Consider the following 12,306-nt stretch of genomic DNA (forward strand, 5'->3'; position numbering starts at 1 on the left):
GTTTGGGGCTCCTATGGAGTCTGTTTTGGCTGTGCTGTCTGCTTGTTTTCTTGTGCAAATACGCAGTTTTGCAGGTTATTTTGCTAGGGTATTTTTTTTTTTATCAATAAAATGCCATTATTGTGTTTAAAGGGCAGACTATCAAAGGCTTTTATTGGCCATTTTTTATATGGTTGTATTTTTGAAGGTTGGGAGAAACAAGTTTTATTTTGGGTTCAATATTGATGCCTTTGTCCCCCTGCATTGGGGATAGATTTTCGGAGAAAAATATTTCCTGATTGGCATGGGGCAGCGGTCAGAGGATTTAAAACCCTGGACTGGTGACACTGGAGATTTGTCCAAGTCTGTGTTTGATGGCGATTGTGCTTTTCACCTCAATTCTTAGAGGGCGCAGGGATCACCTCTGCCATGGGAGGTCCCGCTGGCCGCCTCTGCAGGGAGACGTGTCCGTGCTGTCGGCTGCTTCTCGAGCTGGTGGCGAGAGGCAGCGGAGCCCTCTGTGACCCTCCTGGGAAGGGCAGGCAGTAGTTTTTGGTGCTGTCAAGCTGGCGTTTTTCATCAGTGTAAGGAGGAGAAGTCGTGAGACTCCTTTCACTGTTTGCATTTGTGGCGCTCGGGCTCTGGCTTTGCCCGGCAGCTGAGAGTCAGTCGCTGTGATTGAAGGGGACCTTTTCTTTCCGAGAGGAAATCTTGCCTCTGTAAACATCACATAACGTCATTTCACAGCTGGCGTCAGACGTCCTTTTGAGTTGCTACTGAGGCCTTTCACACATTAAGAAGCGTGGGTGTCTTGGCGGCACAGTTGACCCTCCCCTCCTCCTCCACCCTTGGGCTGGAGAAACCTGGAGGGCTTTCATGGCCAGGCCACTTGTGTCAGCCCAGGGTCACAATGGCGGTCAGGTGGTGATCGTTGCAGAAGTTTTCCCCCTGTACTGGGCACCGCTGAGGCCCCACCTCAAGGGCTGTGTCCAGTTTTGGGCCGCTCACCACAAGAAAGACATGGAGGGGCTGGAGCGTGTCCAGAGAAGGGCGACGGAGCTGGTGAGGGGTCTGGAGCACAAGTCCTGTGAGGAGCGGCTGAGGGAGCTGGGGGTGTTCAGCCTGGAGAAGAGGAGGCTGAGGGGAGACCTTCTCGCTCTCTGCAGCTCCCTGAAAGGAGGGGGTAGCCACGGGGGGTCAGTCTCTTTTCCCAAGGAACAGGCGATTTTTACTGAGAAAGTGGGAGTTGGGAGCTCCCCAAAAATTTTGGGAAGACATTTCAGTCTCCTTGTCAAATCGAGAAAATGTCTTGTTGTTAGAAATGAAAGGCATTAACGGCAACAACAGGTAGACCTGTTGGAGACAAACAGGACAAACTCCCGAAAGAATAGGTAGAAAAATGTTTGCAAAGCTGTATCTAATACAAATATAGCTCCTGTAAATCCAACCAAATCAGAAAAGACAGGGAAAAGGAAGAAAGTCAAGAAAGAAGAGAGGTAATGCTTGTTTAAAGCAAAGAAATAATCTCAGTTACATTATAACAGTCTTCAGGCACCTTCCTGCACCTCAAGCAAGGTGTAGGAAAGGACAATGATTGATTAAAATAATTCCTTAATTGGCAAGGATTGATGGTGTATCTTTTTGTTGTTGTTGTTATTTTTTAACCGTTTACTTCAGTCTGTCTCATCCTGTCATGCTTGGTGAACTGCAGTGGGCTCCGGGGTAGTGATACCTAATGTCCGTATAGGAGGGGCAAGACTAGAGAAGAAAATCTTATTTTCGGAGTCGGCCAGCCTGATGCGACTAATGGCATTGAGCTGCTGCTCTTTCTGGCGCAAATTCAACGTGCGACCCATGGAACCAACGCTGTCTGTCCCTTCCGGGCCAAGAGCTCAACCTGCCACATCTCTGGCATGAGAAGGTCAAGCTTTAGGTCAAGACTCAAGATTTTTAGCCACACTGTCACACACGCGAGGGGTTGCCGGAACGTGGAGGCATCACCACGTGGCGTATCGCCACCCGTCCCGCACGCGTGGGCGCTCGCCTGCCTGCGCAAACGGGAGCTTTTTGCCTCTGCCAGCACCGCTTAGAAGAACCCTTTGAAATTGCAGCCTCTAGCATTGACGTTATGCTAATAAAAATCAACAGAATTCTAAATAGTTATTCTTGGTGAGCTACTTCTGTGTGAATCGGCCGTGCCGTTCCTAAAAGCGGACTTGACAAGAAGAGGGAGGGGTGGCCGCTGCCAGGCAGCCCTTGTTTTATCCGCAAGGCTTTCGCTGTCTTCTCAAGCCCAGGGAGCCTGCGGGCTGCTGCTATGGGATAGCAAAGGGGAAACTACCGAAAAGAATAATAAAAAAAAATAATATCTTGACACAGAAAATAAGCTAAAGCAAGTCAAAAGTAGGAAAGAGAGCACTGCAAGAAGAGGTCTTGTGTGCGAGGGGGTTGTTGCTGCAGCGGATCCAGCCTGGGCTTTCTCTGTTTCTGTGGGTTATATCGTTGTTTAACTTGGTGTCCCTTCAAAGCCAGCCAGCTGCAGCCGTTTGCAGTGCGTTCCCTCGGTTATCTTCTTTGCGAGATGTACAAAGAGCTTTCTTAAGATGTAAAATGTATGTGGTAGAGATGGGGGGTTGCTGTATTTTACTAAGAAAGCCCTTTTCTGCCTTCTAATGGACCAACCGCGTGTTCACAGTAGGAATTCACTCAGATCTTTAGCCAGTAAAGTAGGAGCTGTTATTGCTGTCTTCCAGCAGTAGCAGCAAAGAAGCAGAGAAAAACAAACCCAACGTGTCACTTGCACTCCGTTTGTCCCTTGCATCCAGCATTTCATTTCCCCTGTTAGGTTACTACTGATCTTCTTTTCCTTGCTCCATCCCAAGGAAAAACGGACATCAAAACAATCCTGGGGGGCAAGGAGGATTGAACGCACTTAACGTTTATCTTTAAAAGACATTTTAGCAGAAGTGACTTCATGACGTACATCTGAGTGCTTCCACGTCTGCTTGATGTGAGAACATCTGGTGCTTATCCATGCGAGAGCGGGTCTCTTCTGTTAAAACAGGATGCAGAGACAAACCACATGATGGGAATTTGCACTCCGGGTGTTTTGGAGTATCCTGCCCCTTTGACAGTAGGATACTGAAGCAGTCAAGATAAAACTAGCAGGTTAATAGGTAAAACTAGTAGGTTAATAGATAAAACTAGCAGGTTAGTAGGTATGGACCACAGCCAGGACATCTCTGAAACACGTGATTAAATTCATGGCTAAATAACAGCAGTGTTGAGGCAAACCCCTCAGTTACCCTTTGCTTTACGTCCCAGTGAGTCAGGGTGGCTAAAGATTTATTATTTTTTTTTCTTATTTGAAATCTGAAGATGTGAGTTTCTGGGGTTTATGCAGGGTTTTTGCTTTGTTTGCCTTCAGTTATTTAGGGAGTGGCTTGGTTTTTTGTTTCCTACATATGGTTTGGTCTTTAAGGTCAAATACTGAAAGATAAAGCTCATAGGGATGAAGTAAGGCATTCTAGCAGGAGAATTAAGATAGCAACAGTGGGAAGGCTCTTAGAAATGGAAAACTTAAGTGAGATGCTCATGCACAGCAATTTTTTAAGAATTAGAACGTGTTTCAACAATTGGATCTTTTCTTGAAGTTGGATAATGTTGATCTCTCTACCTTGGACGTGGGAGCTCCAGTCGTGCTTTATCACAAGCGTTTTTTATTAGCTTTCATGTAATTAGCAGGAGTTTGAAATATTTACTATTTAGAGATCCTATCCAGGTATTTGTCGGCTTAATAATCTTCCTTGGTGTGTTATATTTTAGCACGGTGTGATTGACCGGTTTGAATAGAACTATTTCTTTCACAAGTTTTTGATGCTGAAGAGCTCCCTGGTTTTGCCCCTTGTGGACATGGTGGTGCGTGTACAGGGTGGCACTGGATTTGCTTTTCCCAGCATGACATCTGTCGGCCAGCACACGGCCCTGCGGTTTATCCATGACCCTGCCCTGGAATGCCTCCCTGGCAGACTGGAAAGATGCATCGAACTGAGTTAGGCAGGAATCTGTCCTAGGTCTGACTTTATTCAATATTTTCATTAAGGAGCTGAAGGATGGAATAAGGATTGATTCTTATTAAATTATAGTCCATGTCAGGTTCTGATAGGGTTGAGAGTGGGTTGAGGAGGAGGGAAGGAGGACACGACAGGAGGAGAACTGAAATGGCCTTGAAAGAAAAGCAGTTTGATCAAGACAAGAGCAAAGTATTACATTTTAGCCAGCCTTTCTCAAACCTGCATGTTTTGGTTTTTTTACTGTGTAATAGTTCTGCACAGTAGTTCTGGGAGGTATAATAGACTTACAAAACCCAAGAATCGGGTTACTCTGTATAGAAAAAGGGAAGAAGAAACCTCAAAGTGAGCTCTGGAAATGGGAATGACGCTCCTTCCGTGGTGCTGCTGGGGCCCCGGCTGGAGCGCGTGGCCAGGGTGGCTACCTCATCTTCGGAAGGATGGAGACCAATTTAAAAATCATTCCAGAGAACAGCAGTAAGCAGAATCTGCGATCTGGTAAATACAGGATATGAAAGAAATGAGCTTGCTTCGTTTAGAGAGGGGAAAATGCCTTTAATTATGTGAAAGGTTGCAACAAAGCCAGTGGTGATGAAATCATCTGCAATGGGTGTGCTGGAAAGAGCTAATAGGCTTCAGTTGAGGAGATAATCTTCCCAGTGATGGGGAGAGTTGGATACTGTGGTAGATTGCCTTGCCGAGGAAGGTTTGACATTGCCACAATCACGGGGCAGGAGGTTGTTTATTTGATTTGTGTTTATTTTTTTTAAAATGGACATCTCGGGAATGCTTGAGGTATAGATGATCGTGTTTCAGCGGAGGAGGATGGACTCGATGACCGTGTCGCATCCCCTCCGTCCTGGTTTCTGCGAATCAGCTGCAGCACGGCATCTGCAGTTTGGGGTTTGTTCTTGTACAAGGAGTTCTTTAACGTATATTGCTACAATTTTCTGAAATGAAAAAGTCTGTGCGTGTTCTTCTTTGTGCCTTAAGCTTTGACACCGGCAGGCAGTTCACAAAAGAGTTGGGCTGCGTTTTGAAGAGCTCATTTTCTTGCGACTTGCAGGTTGTGCCGTACGTGCCTGATAAAAGATCTTTCCGAGCATTAAGGCCGGTCACAGCCCCAGTAAATCTGGAACAAATTCTGAGGAAGCATGTCATGTTATGACTGGCATATCTGGGAGCACGGAGCTCTGCTTGAGAATTAACCTAAAAGTTTGCAAAGTGCTAGTGCTGATGTCATTCCCTTGGAATGGAAAGGCTGTTGAAACAGTAAATACTTTCTGTGGCCAGAAGCGAAGTCTTGAGCTGGACCTTTTCCTCTCTGCGAAGGAAAGAATGCAGAACCAACCTAAAATCAGTATTTGCAGCGGGAAAATCTTAATTAGTTTAGAGCTTTTAGTTATTGCAAACCATTTACATACACAGCTGCTGTTCATGCAAACATGCAAACTATTCATGGAAACTTCAAACTTACCTTGAAATGACAAGTATTTTTTTCTCCCCCCCTGTTTTTTAAAGCTGTGCTTGGTCTTCAGAAGTATGGTTGGAAAGGTCTGAAAATTATATTTGTACCGTACGTGCAGAAAGGAACATAAATGCAAACTAACAGAAGCATATAATAAAAAGCTTTAGTTCAGCAAGACTTAGTGCTGAAACCCTGTTAGCACCAAACAGCTGCTGGGAAAGGATTTAATTTTTAGGAGCATTTACTCTTGGTTGCGTCTCTGAAAAAAGAAAGATGACCAAAATACCAACCGAGACGCGGTCCCAGTCTTAGACCTGGCTCCTCTGCTACGAAAGGTTACTCTGAACCGTCGGAGCCCGGTAACCCGCAGCCTGGGAATGAGAACCTAGTGCTGTAGCGTGGGACAGCCATCGTATCACTTAGATACTGAGATCTACGGGATAACTCAGATTTTTTGGACTGTCCCTCGGAGGAACCCATTGAGCATTCCCAAGGAATTCATCCCCACCCCCAGCTTCCTCCTAGGAGGAAGAGTTTTGCCATGGCAGATGCGGGGAACAGATGTTGAGAGGAAAAGTTATAACAGGACAACGACCTGAAGTGTTAGTTGGGCTCTTCCTTGACGTGACTGAACGTCTGTTCCTGATGGCAAAGGAGGACAGCGGCACGTGTTTGTGTCGGGGGGGGTGACCTCTAGAGCTTTGATGTCTTTCTGTCAGATACTCGGTGCTCAATTAGCTGAGGAAGGGACAGAGATTTAAAAGGAAATCAGCTGTCTGTTATTCAAGGACAGTTAGTGCCAAGTAGGTGGATCGTGCCCAGCCACCCATCACCTTTCCCGAGCAGTTGTAGGTAATTTTTCTGAACTTTAGTCTCCTGTTTTACATAAAGGCTTCCCCTTTCCTTCCTCCTGTTCTTCCCCACCTTTCCACCGCTGCATCTGTGATGTCTGTGAGATTCTCATGCTCCTCGTCCCTAAATGCTCCAGTGAACTCATCTAGTAGAAGAGTCCTCACTGGCTGATAAGTAACAATAATCATAGAATAGTTTGGGTTGGAAGGGACCTTTAAAGGTCATCTAGTCCAACCCCCCTGTGCAGGGACATCTTCAACTAGACCGGGTTGCTGGGAGCCCCATCCAACCTGACCTGGAATGTTTCCAGGGATGGGGCATCAGCCACCTCTCTGGGCAACCTGGGCCAGGGTTTCACCACCCTCGGTGTGAAAAATGTCTTCCTTATGTCTAGTCTAGATCTCCCCTGGTTTAGTTTGAAGCCATTAACCCTTGTCCTATTGCAACACGCCCTGATAAAAAGTTGTCCCCCTCATTCTTGTAGACCCCCTTTAAGTACTGAGAGGCCGCAATAAGGTAATAATTCAGGGTAATAGGGTAATAATAACGAGCAAGTAAAAGAAGCTTTTCACCAATTCTGTATTATCAGTGTCGAGTGTATAAGATGTTTTTTTCCTGTCCATCATTTTTATTTCAGAAGGAATTCTGCACTTTTTTGGCTTGGGAGAAAGATGTTGAGCTCGACACTTAATGTGTTATGAGCGAGGTTGGCAGCTAAGACCAGCTTCCTATTGAGGGAGGGATCGAGGACAGGTCTCGTTCTCCTTAGCTCAGGAGACTGTGAATAATTATGTTTATTAGTGAAAGGAGATCAGCCATCCATCGAAGCCTGAGAATTTTTTTATGGCTCTTGAAATGGGAAACTAAGCATTTGAAATGCTGTAAGAAGATGACAATTCTGTGAGCTGCTTTCTCTCTCCCAAAAAGATTAGCTTCAGTTTTATAACAAGTTTTTCCATGGGGCAGTTTCGTACTGTGGCTTCTTCTAGCTTTGACAGAGGTTGGGGCTTGATGACATCTCCTGAGGTCCCCTTCCAACCTGAGCTGTTCTCTGATGTTATTATAGGCATCACTCGTGGATATTTGTTGCTCCCTGTCTTGAATTTTACGTTTTTCTCTATTTTCACGGGGCGTTACCTATTATTCATGGGGTTTTTTTTGGTTTGAATTCAGCGCGGGGCTCAAAGGCACACACTGTCCTTTCCAGATGGTGCCGTGATTTCGAAGCTTGTGATGAAGGGACGCTTCGTACCGAAGAGTTTTCTTTCGCTGCTGTCGTTTTTGTAAAAGGGTTCACGGGATTAGCAAACCAGTGACATGGGGTACGTGGGCTCTACACGCCTGGAGGGGTCGGGGGGCGTGTGCCACGTGTGTCCAAGTGGTCGCTCGTACCTGCCCAGGCTCAGGTGAGAACGCTGGGGAGGTTCGGCGCGTGAACCGGTCAGCGCACGCGCAGCGTCTGATACAGCTTGTTCTTTAGAAAATGTGATGCAACGCCCGCTCGTACATGTGTTATTCATCAACTTTAAATTCAGTTCTTAATTTTTTGGCACTCGCATTGTCACCTTTGGTCTGTGTGTGCGTCCCGTTCCCCTCTCTCCCGCTCTCCAAAGTCTTTGAAGGCGATTTCTCTTCTTCCACCTCCAGTTTATGTGTAAACTCTCGGTGACATAAATATCCACGTTGTCCACATAAATATCCACGTGTCCTCATAACTCAAAGCCACGGTGTGTCTGGTGCTCAGAGCCTTCTGGTGAACAAGCCGTATATTTGGGAACTAATATAAAAAATTCTTTAGTAGGCTTTTCATTGAGAAGTCTAATGTAGGGGTTTTTTTTTTTCCAATTATTTATTTGCTGGGTATACCCAACTCCCTTCGGTCTTAAAGTCAGTTCCTGCATTTGGAACAGTTTGAACCTCCAGCCCTGACCTGCGAGGGTCAGAGGACTTAGTCACTGTACAAAGCGATCGTTTTTCACGGGAGGGGGAAGTGAGATTTCTTGGGGCTTCGGGGTTTATTTTCCTCTCCTGCCTGCTGTGACAGAGATAGCATCCTTGCTAGAAAGCAGACAGAGGGAAGAAAATTCAGCCCACATGTTTGGGATTTAAGGTTGAGAATGATTCACGCTTAGCTTCTGGGGGTTGTAATTAGGGGTGACATAATAACCATAAACTTTCAATAAAATAGTAGCAGCGTTTTTGTTACACTCTGTAGCTGCAGAAGCTGCTTCTGATTAGCATCCCTTCGAGATAAGCCTACGGGACCTCCGCAGTTTCCAGACCTGGATCCCGGCTTTTGTGGCGCAGTCCTACCTCTGTACCGATGCTGAAGGGAGCCCTGGCTTCTGAAACACCCCAGACTTTAACAACATTTTCGCTTGGATCAGCATCTCAACCTTTTCTGTAGCCATTTTAGGCCGTCTGTGTCGTTTTCAAGTCAGTATTATCTTACGCTGGCTAAACGCTGCCGGTTTATACACTTGATAATACGCTCTAAGGGTTATCTGCTATGGAAAAAACCAATCATGCTATCCTCCTCTTCTCCTGAATTATTACTACTCCGTTCTTTTCCAAGTGGCTGAGGCTAAAAGGAAACTGGGAATGCATGGAGCAGGAGTTCTGTCATTCCCAGTCCACCCCAAGGTGCATTCTTGTAGGGAGAGAAGGGCATTTACACTGGAGTTCTGCCATCAGCGTTCGGCCAATTCTATTTTTTGGCTGCCAAGCGCGTGGAATTTTTAAAAAGATGATGTACTTTTTTATTTTTCAAGCAGGTCACAGACAAAAATAAAGACACATTCTTGGGCTACAAGAAGTAGGTCAGGCTTTGGGGGAATCATTTGTGAAAGCTGTTGATCTGATCTTACCGCTTTTTCATTAGTAGTTTTTGCTTCCGATGCCAAAGTTCTATCCTTTTTAGAAAGAGGTCCTGCTCGTTTTGCTTTAGGTGCGATGTGTTCTTTTGCTTTGGCAAGCAAACTTTTTACATTAACTTTTTTTTTAAAAAGGGGAAAAAAAAAAAGGGGGGGAGGGTGGGCGGCAAAAAAGCCCCAGAAAAAATATGTTCCTGGTTTTCCATTAGAGAATACTGTAGTGGAAAGTGAGGCCTCTCCGTGCTGCCGTCCAAAAGGAATAAAGCTGCTTTGTGTCACCTCATTACTCTAAGCTGATGTTTTACCTCAAGACTTTTTTTGGGGTGGGGGAAAGGCTGATTCCACTGCTCAGATTATCACCTCCGCAGGACTTTCTGTGCTCAATTAAATCCCTCTAATTTAGGGGAAGTATTTCGTGCCCTGCCCAGTGATAACTGTGTGTAGCCCCTGCAAGAGCTGCCGTAGCAGGCGCGAGGTTGGCGGGGGGGAGGATGGATTACGGCTCGTCAGGCATCCGAATTAGCCTGGCATGACTTTATTACCTCCGTAGTTGCGAGGTGGCTGTTAGAAGAGCTTTGAGCATTACGCAGTAACAGTGTTTTGAGGACGGGTAGCTGGGCTGGGCTTTCCCCGCACGGGGCAAGGATGCTCGTCCTCCCCGAGGATGCTCATCCCCCCCGGTAGCCCAGGGCTCGGGCGAGCAGGCAGGTAGCCCAGCTCTTCGGCTGCTGATGGAGTAAGGATGTGTTTGGTTAACAAAAACCAGGATTGGGTTCGTCAGTAATTGAGCTGTAGAAACCCCTGGGCCTCTTCCGCAGCCAAGCTTTGAAAATAGGATGGTTTTGCCCTGCGAAAGCAAATCCCAATTAATAGCGTTGTTTGTGGAGGACACCTCTACAGATAATCCCACCTACCTGAATATATGCAATTACTGGAATTTTCATTCCCTCCTTTTTCTCTTTTATAATACTTTAATACTGATGCATGTAACCGCATACCTTAAATTCACAAGAGCAAAATGTCTGATGCTCGTGTGCAGGTAACGTGTTTCTCGCTCCCATTTACAAATTCCTGAAGAATTATTGACGTAGCTGACATTTTTAATTTCAGTTATTTATTTTTCTTCCTATTTCCACATTCTCTGTTTTACAGAATTCGATTCAGAAACCAAAAGGGTTCAAGACATTCTTTCTGGAATGGAGAAACCACAGGTATGTGATCCCAAATTACTGAAATTACCATACACACATGCACAAAAAAAAATAGCAAATGAGGTAAGTAGATTGTGTCACGACATACTGGTGAGTTCTGATTTTTTTTCCTTAGTAGATGGTTCTCGCTGTGTATATCTAACTCGTTTTGTCGGGGTATAAATTTGAAGCATTTTTTGTGCTCGTGGGTGTTTGTGGGCTCTGCCGACTGCAAGGATCGCACCAGTCGCCTGTTTCCGGAGGATGACTCCCAGTACGCATACTGCGATGGGGAGCCCAGCGCACTGGGGTGATTTACACAGCTCCTACCTCCTCTCCCCTGGGTTTAATTTTATTTGTCACGAGCAATTTATGTCTGTAATCAAGATTAAATTAAGCTAATTCTATTATTCAATGGCAATTACTATATTTTACATTTGTCCGAGCCATAAAAGCAGGTGGATTGTCATGGTATTAAATAACCACGTAAATAACCATAATGCTGGGTGTGACCGCAGTCAGGTAAGGTTATGGATAAATGCGGTTGTAAGCTCGTAAAGAAATAAGCAAATAAAGAAAAATAGTGGTTGGGAAGCTCGTCTACAGGCTGGGTCGGATAGTAGCTGGTAGGGGCTGACGTGAAGCAGTTCTGCCGTGGGAGCTGGAGGGGCGGCTCTTCCTGGGGTGCAGCAGTGGCAGAGCTCAGGCGCGAGCACAGGCTGAGATTTATTCTTAGGCTCTGTTCTCTCAGATGCTTTTGTTCTGAATAAATGCAAGAGGGTGCTCGGTCGGTAGGTGTCGGATCCTACTGTGGGGGCATCTACAAGAGCGGGTTCAAAGGCGGCCAGAATCTAAACCAGACCTGCCGAGACGATACATACCAGGGGGCTGCAGCCCCAGCTTCGGTTCGCAAGAAGGAAAGTTCCTTTATTTCATGTAGAAACAAGTGACAAGACTAAGCTGAAGACTTGAGAGATGAGTTTCTGGGAGATGAGAGAGGAAGAAGGTGCGCTTAGCACAGAATTAGGCTGGTTTATTTTACTGAGTCACTGTTTTTTGTGTTGAGGACTACCTGCGTGTCACTCCTCTGATAAAATGCCACAGCTAGATGCTTTCACAAAGATCTGGAGAGCTCACATGAAAAATGTGTCACGTCATACTTCTATCTATAGAGGTGAGAAGTTATTTGAGTAGTTTGCAGGATTCTGAGCTCTGTACAATTTAGATTTATGGTAACCAGAGCGTTTAAAGATGAGGGGAGCAAAAAACTAAAAATAGACAAAAATAATTTTCCTTGAGTCATTTAAAAAATAGGAATCTTTTTTGGAAATAGAAATCTAAACCATGACAAATGCTAGTTCCATAATAATGACATTTAATGAGAAGATGCTGGGGATTTTCTATTATTCTCTCTAACTTTGACATTTGTGAGTAATTAAACTCATAGGAGTCTCCCAAACCATTAATTGCTATGAATGATTATGTGTGATTATATCTGATAGAAATATATCATGTTGTGCATAAATAGTCAGCTGGCTCATTTTTCTTGGTGAGCCTTATGCATATATAAATGAAAATGATCTATAGAAAAACAACTGCGTAGAAAGAAATGACACATTAAAACGAAAGAGCACAGAGCAGTAAGTCAGTGGCAAAGGGAGTGATGCTGTGTCTGGAGTCCTGATGTGTCCGAGGGAGCAGGTCTCTCCGCCGTCGGAAGGGTTGAACCCTCTGAGCAGCTCCTGCCGGAGGCTCCGCAGCCCTGGCATCGCTCGGAGCCGTCCTTAATCCACCTCATCCAGGCACCGCTCTGTGACAAAGTCTCTCTCGCCTTTCTGAGTATAAAACATACACATTTTTTTTTAAACTAAACA

The 12,306-nt window shown here is 45.4% G+C and overlaps 1 protein-coding gene across 1 annotated transcript in view; it reads left to right on the forward strand.

The window, feature by feature from the left end:
* FNDC3B (fibronectin type III domain containing 3B) overlaps nucleotides 1-12,306 on the forward strand; it is a 213,868-nt gene that overhangs the window by 122,693 nt on the left and 78,869 nt on the right. Inside the window, exon 7 of the mRNA XM_063338682.1 lies at nucleotides 10,395-10,453. Within this exon, the coding sequence (XP_063194752.1) occupies nucleotides 10,395-10,453 (59 nt within the window). The remainder of the gene's footprint in view (nucleotides 1-10,394; nucleotides 10,454-12,306) is intronic.

The sequence above is a fragment of the Chroicocephalus ridibundus genome, chromosome 6 (genome assembly GCF_963924245.1).
Source record: "Chroicocephalus ridibundus chromosome 6, bChrRid1.1, whole genome shotgun sequence".
Lineage (NCBI taxonomy): Eukaryota > Metazoa > Chordata > Aves > Charadriiformes > Laridae > Chroicocephalus > Chroicocephalus ridibundus.